The sequence below is a fragment of the Haliotis cracherodii genome, unplaced genomic scaffold (assembly GCF_022045235.1).
Source record: "Haliotis cracherodii isolate W230 unplaced genomic scaffold, xgHalCrac1.p SCAF_13, whole genome shotgun sequence".
Taxonomy (NCBI): domain Eukaryota; kingdom Metazoa; phylum Mollusca; class Gastropoda; order Lepetellida; family Haliotidae; genus Haliotis; species Haliotis cracherodii.
In genome coordinates this window covers 4698999-4718544 of record NW_027266268.1, presented here as the reverse complement: position 1 = coordinate 4718544, position 19546 = coordinate 4698999, and the positions used below count along the sequence as shown (strand labels likewise).

The 19546-nt window shown below is 39.3% G+C and overlaps 1 protein-coding gene across 1 annotated transcript in view; it reads left to right on the top strand.

Annotated features, from left to right (window-relative positions):
- Window positions 1-19546, top strand: part of LOC139458764 (uncharacterized) — a 46091-nt gene that overhangs the window by 10821 nt on the left and 15724 nt on the right. The window contains exons 7-8 of the mRNA XM_071240177.1: window positions 5538-5641; window positions 9981-10046. Of these exons, the coding sequence (XP_071096278.1) occupies window positions 5538-5641; window positions 9981-10046 (170 nt within the window). The remainder of the gene's footprint in view (window positions 1-5537; window positions 5642-9980; window positions 10047-19546) is intronic.

The window sequence follows — 19546 nt, the reverse complement described above, 5'->3', positions numbered from 1 at the left end:
GGCAAGCGGTTATTTCAGACAGTGCCCCTCTACCTGATTATAGTTATTACAATTAACCCCCTGTGGGATTATAGTTGAGAATTGGTCCCCAGCAACTTCTGATGGTTGCAAGAGGTGGAGCAGGTGGTCAGGCTTTTGGACTTGTCTGAGTGCCTCATCGCACCCTGACAACATGGATGGTCAGTGTGGACAAGTGGTCAAAAGCACCAGGCTAACATGCACCAGGTGCTGAAATCACATCCTGCTAGTGACCTGGTTGTTACAGACCGCGGGCATATAGCTGGAATATTGCTGAGTGCAGTGTTAAACAAGTAAACAAATAAACAAACAACCAACAATGTTTACAGGTCTTTATAGTGTTGTCACTACCCCTACTGTACAATTCATTCACCCTGTGCGCTCAAAAGAACCCACTCATCTGATGGTAGATGACGAGATGGTGGAAACATGGATTACGTTCCTACACCCGTAATATAAGTTTCAAAATGTGTGGTGTCACCGTCAGCAAGGGACTTAGTTAAAATGTCCTGTGTTAACCCAGCAGGGAATGGGTACCTGATGTGTGAGATGGATGTAAAACCCAACTAGCATCCATAGGCAGCTTGGGTTGTATAGTCCCCAGTGTTGGAGAATGATAACGGATCCACTAGTTGGGGAACAAATAACCATTTGAGCAGATACAAGTACCTGGATAAGTGCGGTATATAAATGTATGATATAATATAATAATAATAATTGTCGCTACTGATATCAATCAGTGGATTGTCTGGTCCACATTTAGAGCTGTCATAGAGCTGGAATATTGTATAGTGTTTGATAAAACAACAAACATTACAGTGGACTAGTATGAGGATCTGATGGTTACAGGCTTAAGCCAGGCTGATTGTGATTATAGGTGCTCATGTTATAAACCACTGGTTTCCTTGGCTCTCAATTCTTATTCACATGACTGCTGAAATATTGTTGACTGCAGCATTTAACAACATTCATTCACTCACATCAAAGTCCTGGGTTCAACTCCCCACTAAAGTGCAATGTGTGAAGCCCATTTCTGGTGTCCACCGCCCTGATATTGCTGGAATATTGCTAAAAGGGACGTAAAACATAACTCACTCACTAACTACCAGGTACCCATTCACTGCTGGGTGAACAGAGGCATATTTCAAACAAAGCCACTTGCTATATGTGTTTCTGTGTAGGGCAGGACCAAAGTCCTTTAATCTCTCAGGAGTCAAGCTCCTGACTGCAGACAACCATCCAACTACTCTCGGCAACCAACATTAACTTCACCTGGTTTGTGGCCTGCGCGTTGTGCACAGGACCACATGCCACCACAAAACTCTGATTTCATTAGCATGATGCTAAAAATAGCCATCCAGTCAAACTACTCTCACAAGGATGAGAAATTTGGTGCTTTCGTCAGAGATGGGAGGAAGTTGTGGAGTGGATCCAAGGTAAATTTCATAATCAAATAGGTATTACACTGGATAATCAAGGATGCTTCCTAGAAAAGTGGTCACAGGAAGTGAAAAGATTTCTTGGATTCAGATCCAAGTTAACATTGTTTTTCAACCAATCAGAATGCGGCGACCACACTCTCATCACACGGATTCACAGTCACAGAAATGTTAACTCTGTCAAGTGCTGCATATTGGATCCCTTTCATCTCTCCATCAAGGTTGAAGTTGCTACATGTGTCCCAAGTTTTCTATACCAAATGCAGCACTGGATATTTTTTGGTCCCAAGGCTCCTATGTTTGTTTCCCTGTGGGGAGTTCTGGGCAGAACAAGCCCCAAGTATCCTGTGTTAGTTTCCCTGTGGGGAGTTTTGGGGAGAACTCGTCCCAAGGATCCTGTGTTTGTTTCCCTGTGGGGAGTTCTGGGCAGAATATGTCTCAAGGCTCCTATGTTTGTTTCCCTGTGGGGAGTTTTGGGGAGAACTCGTCCCAAGGATCCTATTTGTTTCGCTATGGGGAGTTCTGGGCAGAATATGTCTCAAGGCTCCTCTTTGTTTCCCTGTAGGGAGTTTTGGGGAGAACTCGTCCCAAGGCTCCTATGTTTGTTTCCCTATGGGGAGTTCTGGGACCCGTTCCACAAAGCGATCTTAGCGCTACGACTGTCGTAAGTCAGTGTTAAAGAATGGGAGTTACGACCGACTTAGCGCTAAGATCGCTTTGTGGAATGGGGCCCTGGGCAGAATATGTCTTAAGGCTCCTATGTTTGTTTCCCTGTGGGGAGTTTTGGGTAGAACTCGTCCCAAGGATCCTGTGTTTGTTTCCCTGTGGGGAGTTTTGTGTAGAGCTCATCCCAAGGATCTTGTGTTTGTTTTTGGATGGGTAGGTTTGGGCAGAATATGTCCCAAGGATCCTGTGTTTGTTTCCCTGTGGGGAGTTTTGAGTAGAACTCGTCCCAAGGCTCCTATGTTTGTTTCCCTGTGGGGAGTTCTGGGCAGAATATGTCCCAAGGCTCCTATGTTTGTTTCCCTGTGGGGAGTTCTGGGCAGACTATCTTCCAAGGCTCCTATGTTTGTTTCCCTGTGGGGAGTTTTGGGTAGAACTCGTCCCAAGGCTCCTATGTTTGTTTTCCTGTGGGGAGTTCTGGGCAGAATATGTCTCAAGGCTCCTCTTTGTTTCCCTGTAGGGAGTTTTGGGGAGAACTCGTCCCAAGGCTCCTATGTTTGTTTCCCTATGGGGAGTTCTGGAACCCGTTCCACAAAGCGATCTTAGCGCTACGACTGTCGTAAGTCAGTGTTAAAGAATGGGAGTTACGACCGACTTAGCGCTAAGATCGCTTTGTGGAATGGGGCCCTGGGCAGAATATGTCTTAAGGCTCCTATGTTTGTTTCCCTGTGGGGAGTTTTGGGTAGAACTCGTCCCAAGGATCTTGTGTTTGTTTTTGGAAAGGGAGGTTTGGGCAGAATATGTCCCAAGGATCCTGTGTTTGTTTCCCTGTGGGGAGTTTTGAGTAGAACTCGTCCCAAGGATACTATGTTTGTTTCCCTGTGGGGAGTCTTGGGCAGAATATGTCCCAAGGCTCCTATGTTTGTTTCCCTGTTGGGAGTTTTTGGTAGAACTCGTCCCAAGGATCCTATGTTTGTTTCCCTTTGGGGAGTTTTGGGCAGAATGTCCTAAGTGTCCAATGTGATTGTCACTCTGAATCTGAATCATTGTATGTCATCATCATTGTATGACAGGTATTGATGCTCATGCTATCAAGCACAAGTTTGTAAATTATTCATATTGTTGACCGTAGCGTTGTTCATATTATGGACAATGAACCAATTATCAATAGTGCCACCCCAATGTATCCCAAACTGTTTTCTACTTACATACATGCTTCCCTCTAACTGTCCTGCTCTGTAGCTGTTATTGTTAACACATTTCATATCTTCCAGCTGGAATAACCCTTTCTTGTTTGACTTTTATGCATATATAACTCTATAATAATGTATCGTTGCTATTTTCGTATTTCCATATATGCTGTGTTTGTGTGATGAATGAGGTTTTTGAAAATCAGAATGAGCAGCACTTGAATATTGACATCATAATTTGAATATTATTAGGAGGTGTATTTTGAATGTTATGTTGAGAGTTTGAACACCCACACAGTGTTAAACAACAAACAAACCCAAGTCCTCAAATCGTATCACTGTCTTCATACAGTCCACAACACACACTGTCCTTGTAAATATTTTCAGATATTCAAGTTCCCTCCTCACAAAATCCTGTTGTAATAATAACTATTAGTTGGAAGTATAATTTGTCCATGGGAGTATGCTGTTAGCAGACCAGGAACCATAGCAGTAGCAGAACCAGGAACCAGGAACCATAGAGCCTTCTGCAGGATGTCCTGCTTCATTCCAGCAATGACTCTCCCGGCTGTACCTCTTGTCCTTGTACAAACATAATTGACCAATGACACATGTAGCCCAGGTTTTGACGTCCCATCATGCACTCCTAAAAAACGAAACACCCTCAAATAATTTGTTCAAATCCAAGATTTGCATAATATTGTCCAAGCTGTGGTATTTGATTAGCATTTACAATGTCAACAAATGGTAGTACCAATACCATATATGAATGTTACTAGGATATGATGTCACAGAAAATTGACCAATCAAAATCATTTACCTTTTTGTCAAATTCTCGGGTTCGGGTGCTTTTGCTTTTCTTAAGATTACATACCACTTAAATATTAAAATATGTGGTATAATTTTTTAAAACTGTTAGTAATCATTCTGAATGTGTTATTTAGGATACTCTTCACTTTGGGTCCCCTTTTCATTTCTTTGTATACATGTGTATAACACGTCCCTAATTAAATATGGCTATGAGTGTTTTCAGAATTCTGATCTGGTTTATGAACATTGCTGCCAGTCTGTGCCAAAACCGTTCGAGACTACTTGCCCAAACTTAGCAGTATATTCAGTACCAATACATTTTAGTCTTACTTTAAATATACTCTGTCATCTTTCGACAGTTTTTCTCAGTGTTCTGAATATCAACATCTTTATGAATATTTAATTCTGCAATGTGAAACCATAATTATTTTGAATGCCGTGATATAACTGGAATACTGTTAAAAGCGGCGTTAAACACAACACACTCACTCATAATTATTTTACAAATCAACAGTTACTAATGTTTAACATCACTGCTGATTGAGGATACCATTCCTGGTTAAAACATCCAGATTTATAGCTGTTCGGGACCCGTGAAGATCAGGGTTAGAATAGGTCTTCAGCAAAGCATACTTGTCATAAGAGGTGACTAACGGGATCGGGTGGTGAGGCTTGCTTACTAATGGTTGATGCATGTCATCGTATCCCAATTGCGTAGATCGATGCTTATGATATCAATCACTGGATTGTCTGGTCCATGTTCGAGTATATACAGACTGCTATCATATAGATGGAATACTGCTGAGTGCAGCATTAAACAACAAACAAACAAACAATTGTCCAGATAAACAATTCATCCAGTAGGGTCCCTGGTCAGACAGGGTTTGTAGTAATGGGATTTCGCTGCTCATTGATTTCATTATATGAAGTGTACCCAGTCAGCCCTATAGGTTTCCTTTCTTAGATACAAGTTTCAGTATAAATTGCAGTTAAAGGTAATATATTTCAAATGCGATATATGGTCCTAGTCCAGCATGAGTTGTCTCCCTTGATGTACCAACTGTCAGTGTGCAGTAAAATCCTTTACAATTTGTTTTATGTTTTATATTTGTTTTATGAAATTCTTGCCACAGTTTTAACTGCTATGTAGCCTTAATAATTTTATACCGAAGTTTAAACGAAGCAAGATAATTTTGAGATATTTGTTTTTCAAATCGTCTTTACATTCTAAAAGTTTGAAAATTGAGGAGTCTCATATGATCTTTAATTTGAAATGTTTCTGTTACAGTTTAGTCATCTTTATAGACTGTGAAGTTATGTTACTTTTTTCATAAAACTTAGATAAGTAACGTGACTAAAACACTTTATGACATCTGCCTCGGAAATGATGTTCTTAGACTGATTCTTGTATTTTCAGAAAAAGTATACAAGTGCCCACTCAGGAGGCTGTCGTGGGACTGCCCTTAGTCGTGGCGGCGCCAGCAACCAGAGGTCTGCCAAACCCTATATAGATGCTGACAGGTGTGTGGGCAGAATTTCTTAATGGTGTTTATTTGGTATCTAATGACTACTGCACAAAGATTATTATTGATATAAGAGAAAATTCTTCCATAGACATTCTTCAAAATGACCCTGTGGCAGTATTTTGGCACCTGTCAGATAAATATAGGTCAAGGTCAAAGTCAAGGTCACAAGATAGAAAAAAAATCACAAACAGTCTGTTGTAGCATTTTCTCAGAAAGTATTCATGCATTTGTCATTAGATTTGGTATATAAATTCTTTAGGATTGGGCCTTCCTTTGAATAGGTTTGATCAAGGTAAGTAAGAGGTCAAGGTCACAGTTCAGGTATTTGTAAAACATAATTATATCATTGTCAGTTTCTGAGCCAAGGTGCCTCTAGAGACGTGAATCTTAATAGTTGCATGTACCTTTACGCTTTCCACCACATGGAATGTTGGTGCTATTTCTGCCACAGGTCAAGGTGATCTTTGAGGTTATAGTGAAACATGGTTGTATCATTTGTTGCCACTTACTGTTGCGCTTTTAATTGTACAGTCCTGATACTTGGCAGTTGTTAGATCTTAAGAGGTTGACTTGATGAATGTCAAGGCCTGAAAGTAATGTTCTTGTATTTTACAACTTGGAAGCACCGAGGAAATGGTGGTGATCGAAGAAAGGGGTTGTTTCTGTTTTTTCAAGCACTTGCAAACACATCCAATGGAATAACTGGCAAGAAGTCGACATTAGCCAATCAGAAGGTCGCTTTCTCGTTCTTTTTCTGCATTAGTTTCAAACTGGTAACTATGCTTCGAAACATATTTTGACAAATTCTTAATTGATTTTGAAAAAAAACATTCCAGGATGACTAAGTCATAAAAGCCGTAACTGTTGTTTGACTAACGGGATCGAGTGGTCAGGCTCGCCGACTTAGTTGATGCATGTCATCATATCCCAATTGTGTAGATCGATGCTCAAGATGTCCATCACTGGATTATCTGGTCATTTACAGACCGCCTTCATATAGCTGGAATATTGCTGAGTGCGGCGTTAAACGACAAACAAACAGACCTGTATATTTCATTTGGAACACAATTGATCAATGTTAAGTTTATTCCTCTGAATATATCACAGTACTCTACACTTTCCACTCAAGGCCCTGAAAACCAAAGATCAGACAGCTGTGTAATTCTTGATGTACATGCAGCTCAAGTGGCACTGTTATGTAGAGTGTTGTGTAGGGCTGGGACAAGTCCAAATTTACTATTCTGCTACCCAAGCTCCTATTAACATACCCTACCAGGGTACCCGCTGTAGGTCTCAAGAGATGGGTAAAAAATGTCCGACTGGGAATAGTTTGACTGTAGCCCTGGCAAAATGTATTCAGATGCACATATAAAACAATCTGGTCGTGCATACATGGAAGTTGACTGAAGTCTTTTCTCTATTAAACATATGAAAGTCAGAAAGAAATGTGACTACTTGGAGTTCTACAAATATTTTCTCATTAAACAATATATCACGTGACTAACCACAGGCCCAGGTAGTACTGTGGGTACCCGGGTCCTACTCAGGACCCAACCGCCCTGAGTACCCGAGTTACCCGTTACAGCGCTAGTGCAGTGGTTGGTGTACGTTATCCCACATGACCAACACCCATTGTGTCAGAGCCTTTAGCCGTGTTCTAGTTGTCAGGAGTACTTTTTCCTTTGAGAGATACCCATCATAACAGGAAGCTTGAATAAAGTCTTACAAAGGGAGACTACTTCTGTCTCCTTATAGCACAATCTACCACCCATCTCTATCAGGCATCTGTAATTACAGTGCTTCTCTTCGATTACAAAACTTGGGACAACGCAAGTGAACCCATGTTGACCGCGGTATAATCTTGGTTGACCTGTAATTAGCATACATAAACTGATTTATGTCACACTTCCGTTGACCAAAGTTTCCTTTCCCTGCTGAAGCCTTGGGGTGTGTTACTCTTGTTAGCAGCCCCCAAATGACGTCATCGTTAAGACTAATTAGTTTCATTTACTGATTCAATCATGAAGAAAAGCAGCAATAGAAACTAATAATTTTAGTCCACTAGTCCGTATAATGATAACGTTAGGCAAAACCCTTAGAAAGGGCAAATTTCTACTAGTCCTTATGATACCTTAACTATTGGGCAGTTTGGCAAGGACTATAGGACTAGAGCTAATTTCTATCGCTGAAAAACATTCAAATGAATATTATTAACTCTATATTGATAGTGTTATATGTATTCTGAAATGCTTCAGGGAATTTAACTTTCTTTGTTTCTTTAAATACTTTAGAATCAATAATGAAACTTTGATGATGATTTTTGATTTACGCATTTTTTTGCCGTTTTACCTGCATTGAATAGAAAAGGTACAATGTCAGCTTTGTCAAGCATAGTTAACCTTTCCTAGTTGCGTGTTATAGCAATACACATGGCTGTTGTGTTTCTCCAGCTCCTGGCAGCCATTTTGTTTTATATCTAAGGTTCCATTTTATGCTTTTAATTTTGGGTACTGCCCTAAGTTAGCCTTGGTTAACACTGGTTAATTCAGCTTGGATCTGGTCAACCCTGGTTGCAACAAATGTGGTAACCTTAGCTGATTCAGGTCACTCAAATTTTAATAATTGAATGCACACAAATACATACAGCAATATGTCTGTGTCATTAGTGATGACATGTTCAGACCTTAGGTACCCCAGCGTTCGAAGATGCTGAAATGTGTGGTGCAGGATTATTTTCTAAATGCAATGTTTGGTTCCATAAACGGAAAAAACAAAATAGATGTGTCCACCTGTACACACACACCTTTAGGTACTTTTTAAGTGAGCCCTTAGTTACTATAGTACTGACCTGTTTGTTACTATAGTACTGACCTGTTTGTTACTTTAGTACTGACCTGTTTGTTACTATTGTACTGACCTGTTTGTTACTATAGTACTGACCTGTTTGTTACTTTAGTACTGACCTGTTTGTTACTATAGTACTGACCTGTTTGTTACTATAGTACTGACCTGTTTGTTACTATAGTACTGACCTGTTTGTTACTTTAGTACTGACCTGTTTGTTACTATAGTACTGACCTGTTTGTTACTATAGTACTGACCTGTTTGTTACTTTAGTACTGACCTGTTTGTTACTATAGTACTGACCTGTTTGTTACTATAGTACTGACCTGTTTGTTACTATAGTACTGACCTGTTTGTTACTTTAGTACTGACCTGTTTGTTACTTTAGTACTGACCTGTTTGTTACTATAGTACTGACCTGTTTGTTACTTTAGTACTGACCTGTTTGTTACTATAGTACTAACATGTTTGTTACTTTAGTACTGACCTGTTTGTTACTTTAATACTGACCTGTTTGTTACTTTAGTACTGACCTGTTTGTCACTATTGTACTGACCTGTTTTTTACTATAGTACTGACATGTTTGTTACTATTGTACTGACCTGTTTGTGACCATAGTACTGACCTGTTTGTTACTTTAGTACTGACCTGTTTATTGCTATAGTACTGACCTGTTTGTTACTTTAGTACTGACCTATTTGTTACTATAGTACTAACCTGTTTGTTACTTTAGTACTGACCTGTTTGTTACTATAGTACTGACCTGTTTGTTACTATAGAATGACCTGTTTGTCACTATTGTACTGACCTGTTTGTTACTCTAGTACTGACCTGTTTGTTACTATAGTACTGACCTGTTTGTTACTATAGTACTGACCTGTTTGTTACTATTGTACTGACCTGTTTGTTACTTTAGTACTGACCTGTTTGTTACTATAGTACTGACCTGTTTGTTACTATAGTACTGACCTGTTTGTTACTATAGTACTGACCTTTTTGTTACTATAGTACTGACCTGTTTGTTACTTTAGTACTGACCTGTTTGTTACTATAGTACTGACCTGTTTGTTACTATAGTACTGACCTGTTTGTTACTATAGTACTGACCTGTTTGTTACTATAGTAGTGACCTGTTTGTTACTATAGTACTGACCTGTTTGTTACTATAGTACTCACCTGGACCTGGACCCTTTCATTGCTATATATTTACTGATCCCCTTTGTTACTATAGTTACTGACACATTAGTTGTTATAGTTAACGACCTATTAGTTGCTATAGTTACTGACCCATTGGTTACTATAGTTACTGACCCATTAGTTTCTATAGTTACTGACCCATTGGTTACTATAGTTACTGACCATTAGTTGCTATAGTTACTGACCCCTTAGTGTTTACAATAGTAACTGACCCCTCAGTTGCTGTTGTTCCTGGGCCCTTAGTTACCATAGTTACTGATCACTTCCTAACACTGTTGCCATCTGCCTTGCAGCCTACAAGAACTCCTGGAGCTGCCAAGGGAAATTCTCATGACCGTTCTTGAACATGCTAAGGAAAGGTCAGTGCTTTCTTTTTTTGCTTTTCTTATATTTGAAATGATTAAAATGTTTCTGTTGTTGCACTGTTTGTTCTCCTGGAAGTACAGCCAGAGAAGGGTCCTACGTAAGGAATGGTGGAACTTTGAGGGCGAGACAGTTCTTTAAATTCTGCAGCCTCATTAATGAACTTCAGCAAGAAATTCTGCCAGCCGCAGGTTTCAATGCTTTCTCTTAAAAATGAAACACAACAACATATTTTGCACAAATAAGATGTTTCAGTATTAATTAATTCAGGCACAATTTCAGATATGTGAGCCAAAAACTATTTAACAGAAAGTTACATTGGAGTATCATATCCTGGTGAGCTGTTCTCACCCAAATGAAACAAACTGTTGTTTTACAAAAACAAAAAATACTGCTATTTAATAATTCTTACAAGAAAGTGGAATGTTGGGAAATGTCCTACTTTGAGTGGGGAATTGTCATGGCGAGAATTGTCCATGTGGGGAAATTTTCGGAACCTTTGGAGATATTTGCAGGTTTTGCCCAGACCTATGAAATACTATCAGTACCTGAAACAGTTTTTTCTCCCAACAAGACAGGCGGTTTGTTGACTTATAAATGTAACTAGCCTTGAAAGTTGCAGTGATGGTTTTGTAAAACATGCTAGAAAAGATAAGTCGTGAACAAACAGCCCAAACCAACAGCCTTTACATAATAAGCAATAACATCCTTCAAAAACGAAATGCAGTGCCAACCACATCACTATTTTGGTTGAAGGAATTCATTGATTCTAACTCTATTACGATTGGTTCGCACTCCAAGATCAATCAAACATTCATTTTATTTGTTGTAAACACAGAAGCTGATAACCAGCCGAGGCATGTTAACGTGATGTCACAATTTGCTGTAAATATTGTTTCATAAAGTAAATCTACACTGACTGTCAAACTACATACAGTAATAAGTGCTGAAGTTTTCTTCCCGACAGTCGAACAGGTAGGAATAAATTTCAACTATCCCAACTGAAATGTTGCCAGCCATGGGGCTGCAGGCAGACAGGCAGCTATTTCAGACACTGAATAACTTTTCTGGTTAAAGCATCCTCGATCATCCAGTGTGTTATATCTCCTTTCTGTTATGATAAATACCATGGACCAATTCATTTAGTGCCTGATTCTAGTGGCTCAATGTTAAAAATAGCCATCCAATCAAATTACTCTCACAAGCAAAAGAAATTCTATGTGAGATAGGTTGATGAAGGTGGTGATATCACTTCCAAGGCCAAGCAGGTAGTTCCAGTGTATTGATCATAACATCTTCTTTCCTTAAGTAACGATATGAACTGTAAAATTCCAGTTTCCACCCTTGTCAACTAGGCTGGAATTTCTAGACACGATCGTAGCCACCAGTGGATATTACGACTTATGTCCCTACTATGTCCCTCCTTCTGACCAATCAGATTCCACCTCTCATATCACTTGCAATTTGCTTCAGAAGAAATGGTAGTGCTCAGTCAAGGCGATCTGATCAATAATAAAGATCCAAGATTGGGTCTTACTTCGCAAAGTGCATCAAATCACTTGAGCACCTTGAGCATCTTGATTAAAAACATTTATGTATCATGCGTGTGGGTGGGGATGAGGGTTGGTTCAAGGAAGTCGGGGATGTAAAAGTCGGTACATGTTAAATGTACTATTTTACCCATGAATATAATGTGGATACAATTTTTTTACAGTATTGCTTCCTTAAGTAATCAAGAGGAAGTTGAATTCTCAACCTGTCCTTGACTTCATCAATAAACAGGGGCGGTTGGGTAGCCTAGTGGTTAAAGCGTTTGCTCATCACGCCGAAGACCCGGGTTCTATTCCCCACATGGGTACAATGTGTGAAGCCCATTTCTGGTGTCCCCCGCCGTGATATTGCTGGAATATTGCTAAAAGCGGTGTTAAACCATACTCACTCACTCACTCATCAATAAACAAAGAGATTGAAACTAGCGTAATGGCATTTAATCAATAAGCTAACCGTAAACTCTCCTATAACTTTAATTACAGACATACCAAATCAGTCATTTTGCAATAACATGTCTGCTGATATTTCTGCGTATGTCATTCTGTAACCCTGTTTGTGATTGTTTTGTTGCGGGGACGTATCAGTATAATTAGGAAATTGTGCTTGTTTTCCATAACCAGATTTTCTGAAATTACGTATCTTTAAACCATGTCCAACAACAGATTCAGGTAGATATATATAGCATCTTGAAATGACAGGAGACGCAGGTGATCCAGTTGTCTGACAGCCTCAATTTGCTGTCTCCCAGATTTGCCTTGATTTTTATTCTTGATTTGTCAGTATTATCCATGTGTGGGTTTCACCTAAGTGGTAACTGTCGGAGACCTGCATCACTTTGCCCTGACAGTAAACAGATATTTTGTGATATGATATTGTTCAATGTGCAGAGAAAGAAAAAGGAACAAAATAAAAAATCTTAAGAATGCATCTGATGAAATCTGATGATGATGATGATGATGATGGGGAGGAGTAGCTCTTTTCATGAAAAACAATATGTTCACATGAGTGAGTGAGTGAGTGAGTGAGTGAGTGAGTGAGTGAGTGTGTATGGGTTTATGCCGCTTTTAGCAATATTGCAGCAATATCACGGCGGTGGACACCAGAAATGGGCTTCACACATTGTTCCCATGTCGGGAATCGAACCTGGGTCTTCGGCGTGACGAGCAACGCTTTAACCACTAGACTACCCGACCGCCCCTGTTCACATGATAGTGTTCGATGTATACAGAAAGTGAAAGAAAACAAACAAAAATTAATTAGACTATCAAACTATTCATTTACATGTCCAAATAAAATCTGATATGAGTAAAGTTTTCAGAGTGGTATGACAATCAGGCACTGCAGCCTACACAAGAATGATTGCACAACAATCGCTTACTTTCCACACCACTAAAACTTGATACGTGACATTAAACATAATGTCGCTGTCAGGAAAATCAATAAGTATTGTGCTGACAATAGATGCTGTCTTGCATAGTTTTAAATTTGACTGGTTCAATGTAAGTAGAGTCTCTAAATACAAAAAACAAAGCGATTATTTGTGATTTGCTTTGTTGCTCACCTTGACTGAAATTCAGGTGAGCTAACAAATGTCCTGTTATGTTTGCGGAGAGAGTTGGGAATTCCTATGCCCAATAACTGTTCACAGGTAATTCAGACCAACCTATTCACAGATCACAGGTAATTTTTGCACCCGTTTCACAATCATGGCTAATTATCGTGTAAATTGGTTCATATTTCATAAAGATAAGAAAAGATTCATTCTTACTTGTCAATCTAATAGTGACTTAGACCATATCTTCGTCAAGTTTATGTTTTTGCATGTATAAACTACGACTGCACCTCGTATTCTTGTAACATGTAAACTTGGTAAGGAACTTGTCAGACAGACCATCTCGGGGGTTTCTTGATACTCTTAGACTGTTCCCCAATTAACTAATAGTATTCCCTGTATCGATGTGAAAATGATAAGAAATAATAACACTTCTTGGGAGAAAAAAGACGTTAAAGTTATTGGCAAATTCACGATAACACAACTGTTGAGAAATAACGCATGAAAGCTAATTCTTTACTTGTAATATCGAATCACGGCAAATTAAAAGAGCCATTAACATATAATGAAATAGGTATTCTCTACCTGCTGTATAAGTGCCCCATGGGGAGCCTATTTGGGGGCCCTTTTGTCGTGTCATAAGATTTCTGTATACTGGAGTTTGAGGTTGGTGTGGATTTCAGTATGAGCTTCAGCCTGTCTTGAAAATTAAGACAAGAAATACTAATAGGGCAAGATTGACAAAAATTTGACTGAAGACAGTTTAATGGATTAAAAGGCAGATGACATAATTGTTTTTTTCAAATGTTAAGGGCTTACACAGTTTTGGGTCAATACCCACAATGTCATTCAGCAATATTTCAGCTTTATGACAGTGGTCTGTAAATAATCGAGCCTGGACCAGACAATCCAGGTACCGATATCATGAGCATCGATCCATGCAATTGGGATCCATGACATGCATTAACCAAGTCAGCGAGCCTGACCACCCGATCCCGTTAGTTGCCTTTTACGACGGGCATATTCACCCTTTTACGACAAGCATTACTGTACCATACAGTGGAAAACATCAGGACCTGTATCATGTCAGTCCTCCCTCCCACATCAAGTGAGTGAGTTGGGTTTAACGCCGCTTTTAACAGTATTACAGTTATATCACGGTGTGTCAGCTTATGTGGGAGGAAAGCCCAAAGTGATGCAGGTCTCAGATTTTTACCACTTCGGTGAAACCCACGAGCATTATAAGGTATGGTGCTGACAAACCGAGAAGCATAATCAGGGTGAACCAGGATTCGAACCCACAATCATAGGTTTCTTGCGTGCCCAAGGGACGCAACTCTGCACCCACTCACATCATGCTGACACACTGTGACATATAGAGAACACTAAATGAGTTCCCGTGTTATACCAGTTTTATGCTTGTCAGACTCCAGAACGGTGTGACTTCTTGTTTACACTGACAGCCATACAACAGCCAGTTGTATCGCGGAATGAAGTATTTCCTCAAAAGGACAGGTAACATTAACATATGTATGCTCACAATGTTCCACAGTAACAGACCGCCTCCATGGTCTAGTGGTAGAGAGTCCACCTGGAGAGCGGAAGGTCCAGGGTTCATTATCCCCGGCCACGTCATACCAAAAGACGTAAAAATGGTACTTGTTGTTACCCTGCGCTCGGCATTAAGGGGCATCCCATTACGGGTCACATCAGAACGACTTTTTGCAAATTTTGAACGACCAATGAAATGACTGACAAGAAATCGACATTAGCCAATCAGAAGGCAGCTTTCTCGAGCTTGTGGTTGCATGATTAGAAAACACATTCCGACTGTCACTTTCATGATCTGGTAAGCGACGCTCTGATTGGTTGGATGAAAGGTCGTTCTGACGTGACCCTTAATGGGATGTCCTCAGATCTTTGTTAAGCAATAGCGAGAACAAAGATCTGATATTAATGAGATTCAACGTGTATCAGCATTACATAAGCACACACTTTGGTATTACACAATGTTGTATGAAACGGGTGATCTCTTCAATGAAGCCAAGCCTTGGAGTTTTTCCACTTTTATCAACTCGTGTTGATATATTTGATATCCAAAGACAAGAGGTGAGATTCTCTATCTCTAAAACAAAACTTTGTGATTGAGTCAATAAAATCGCTCATGGACAGCCTCAGTTTCTATTGCACTTCTTATGAGATTAGAAATATAAAATTAACATCAAAATCTGTTTAGAATGATTCAAACAGCCAAAAATTGTTTCTTTACTAGGTACATGTAGTGTTTATAATTTGCATCCATTATGATTGTTTGTGGATAGTGCACACAGCATTTTATGTCATGTAAACTCTTGATCCCTAGCTGACAAAAATGGATGCTGAAAGCTGATTTTTCTGACATTTCGAATTGTTGAACGTATAACTAGGTGAGCTACAGTGCTTCAACATTAACATTAAAACACTTTTTAAGTGCATTGAAATGAAAAGGCATGTATTGACAAAGTTTGTTGTAATAATGTCTTGGCTGGTGTGTCATGTTCTTGAAAAGTAAGGTACCTAAAAGGTTACACAAGAAGTATTTTTTGGATACAGATTTTCTGACTAAAAAAACATGACACCAGCTGGGCATCCTACTCTCTTGCTATGTTCCTTACACATTTTAAAAAATAATGTGTAACTTTTATATGTTTCAGATATTTTGTTTTGAGATTACAAGTGTATGTTTTATGCACTAGTAAACAATTCAGCTTTATATTTCAGTCAGTAAACAATGTTAGGGCAAGACAAACCAGTGGTCGACAGCATGAGCAACAATCAGTGCTGTAAGTGTGTGATGCCCCTCAGGACCAGGGACTTTGTGTGTATGTGGTAGGGGACGAGTCCAAATTTACTACCCGGGTACCCGACCCCCTATTACCCGACCCTACCCGGGTACCCGACCCCCTATTACCCGACCCTACCCGGGTACCCGACCCCCTATTACCCGACCCTACCCGGGTACCCACTGCAGGTCTCAAGAGTTGGGAACAAAATGTCTGATTGGGAATTGTTTTACCGCAGCCCTGGCCAAAACTTTTTAGATACAAGTATCAAACAATCAGATCATGCATACACTGAAGTTGACTGAAGCTTTATCTTTACTCAAACATACATATACAAGTCAAAAGGAATGTGTGCATTGTCAGAAGGAAACGTATCATTAGCAACTTGTAGTGTTACCACTGAGCCCATGTGAGTTTTTGTCATTGAACGGGTCCGGGGAGTTTTGTAGGTACCCGGGTCCTACTCGTGACCCACCCGACCCGAGTACCTGAGTTACCAGCCCCAGCCCTAGTATATGGAGGTATAAGTGTGAAATATTATGTGCACACATGGCATATATATATCTACCAAGTTATGCTTATTAGTAACTATGTCAACAATATTTTCATTACTTCTCATTTAGTTATTAACACCAAAACTGTAGACAATAATACAAAATCAGTGACATCATTCAGTGCAGTAATGGAACACAAGCCCCCCCCACTCTTCCCACCAATCAGAAAACAGTATTCTCTTAGTGAGCATGGCCTGATAATTTGTAGGTTTATGGAAACGTAACGATAGAACAAATGCTTGTTTAGCCCATCACATGCCCCAGAATTACTTACAATTTATTCATTTTTATTTATCTATTTGTGAATCCTGTGAACTCTCAGCTCTACGTTTGGAACCCGTGAAGATCTTGGTAGAGAGCAGATCTTCAGTAACCCGTAAGAGGTGACTAACGAGATCAGGTGATCAGGCTCCCTGACTTGGTTGATGCTTGTTATTGTATCCAAATTGCATAGATCGATGCTCATGATGTCAATCACTTGACTGTCTGGTCCAGACTCAATCATATACAGAACACCGTCATATGGCTGGAATATTGCTGAGTGCAGCGTTAAACAAATAAACCAACAAAACAAAAAACTACTTATGGAAAGTAAAGCAATGAATGCGACTGGGACCTACTGGCGACACGTGGTGTATTTAACTTTAATAACGTCATAGGTTGCACATTCAATGTCTTCCTGCGTTAATTTTTATTGGTATTTTTCTTGTTGGAAGCAAAAGTCATTGCTTAAGGGAATTTAATAAGAAATGGACAGTCCGAATTCTTCTGGGAATGGAATTGTCAGTAAATATGACGTGCATGCTACAAATGAATTTGTTTGATTTATTCAATCTGACATGATTTTGTTTCCATCAGACACACTTAGAGTGTAACCTACAAGCTTCTTTCCCAAGGGCATTAACTCCTTGGCAAACTGACATTAATTCACGAGAGACAGATAATCCGATGTTCTGAGTTGTGAGTAGGTAATTCTATAAATTACCCAGCATTTTAATGTAGAAGATGTGGGTTGTCTGATCTGAAGTTGAGATCAACTCACTTGGCCTCATGTTGGAACAACGTCACATAAAATTGTTTGTTATGATGTGAACAACGGATGCTGTCATCTTTTTTTAGTTTTAGTGACAGTGCATTCATATAACATCGCATTGTTTTGGGCCTCTTTACAAGCAATGGAAACAGTTGAACAATTGGAACAAACAACCCAACCCAGTATCCAAAGTGACTGCCTGCCCGTGGCTAGTAACTTTTCTGTCGGGCTCCATGATATTTTCCTCCACCTACCCGTCTGTACTTCAGACAATTTTAAGACTACTTACATGTTCAAGTTTTATTCAGATTTATTATAGCCATCATCCCGTCTGTCTGTTCGTCCATATTTCATTTCCAAAACCAGGGGATTTGTTGTTGGGGCCAGGGGGATTTGTCATCTTCTGATGACTCTTGTTGTTGTCAAGTAATTGTTTGCATTATTTCAACTGAATCAAGATGCTATTTGTCTCCTATTTCTTTGCGATTTTCAATATTTATGTCTGAATGTTTTAGGTAACTTTGAAGATGGGCAGGCAACACTAATAGTCACCTGCTTGACTGACTTGTTGGGTTTTAAAATCATTTCAAACACTGAGCCAGTCAGCAAAAAACAAGAAGCAAAAATAATAATGCTCTGTGAAAATTACTGAAAATACTTGCACTGACATCCTTGTCACTTTGGTGCAAATGTCACAATGCTTAAAATAGCCACTAAAAAGGAATTGGTCTATGTTTTTTTTCCTAACAGAATATATTTTACATCGGATAATGGAAGATGATGCTGTATTATTCATCCATTGGTGCTGGAAACATGGCTGCTCGGAAGCTATTGAAGTCAGTGCGGCACATGTTTGGATTGATCCGGACTAAGCAGAAATACTTTGAAAATGTCTCATTACAAATATTATAACCAGTATCCTCCTATGGAAGAGTCTTATGACCATTAAAAAAACGATTTAGAATTTTCTAAACATGCTGAAGAGAATTTGAATGTTTTCACCTTTTGTCTAAAATGGTTCAAAGTTCTCACAATAGGATATACATGAAGATATAAAATTCTTAACAGGTTATTTTCTTGCAAAACAATAGGTTTAGATTTTCAGAATAGGATATATGTTTTCATAAATAACTTTTAGTAAAAGTGAAAAAAATCAATTCAGGAAAAATCTCCTCAGAAACCACAAGGTCTAGGAATCGGAAACAGTGATATGATGTATAGAAGCATGAGAGGATTCAGGTTTGTCCATGCAAGTGTAGTGATAAAAATTTTGAGCGCTTTTCACCCATTAAATGTCAGTGGAACATTGTGTAAAACATAATGATTAAAAGTCTCTTTTGGGCTCCATCATCTGCAGTCATTGTTGACGATGATGCAAACATACCTTTTATCTCCCAAACTAATTTACCAAATGCAGTACTACTCTGCCTGAATGTTTGCAACCATAACAATGAAATAATGAGGATATCACTCTGTGCCATCACATCAAACTGACCATGTTACATAGACAACAGTCACAACTGGCTAAAGATTCACAGTACACTGACTGCCCCAGATGGGTAACAGTGACATGGCGCTAGGTTTTTTTAATTCTATCTTGTGCTCAGAGGGAAAGGGAGGGCCCAGTCTACGTTGCTGCTTTTTGCTGTGCAAAGTTGTTCCTGTAGAAGTGCCAGAAATATTTGATTCCCAAATTCACCCTGATTGTGTTTCTGGGTTTATTAGCACTAAATCTTGTGGGTTTGACCAAGGTGGTAAATGTCTAAGACCTGCATCACCTCGGGCTTTCCTCCCACATTAAGCTGACATAACATGATGTGACACCAGTTCTGATCAAAGAAGCATTACACCAAACTCACTCGCTCGTTTTGAGCGTGATTTCATATAGCTTTTGAGATTATGTGGCATTTGCTTCATTATTTCCAATGTAGATAACATTTCTTAAGAACATGATACCTCTAGATGGTTTTAGAATGTATTTTTT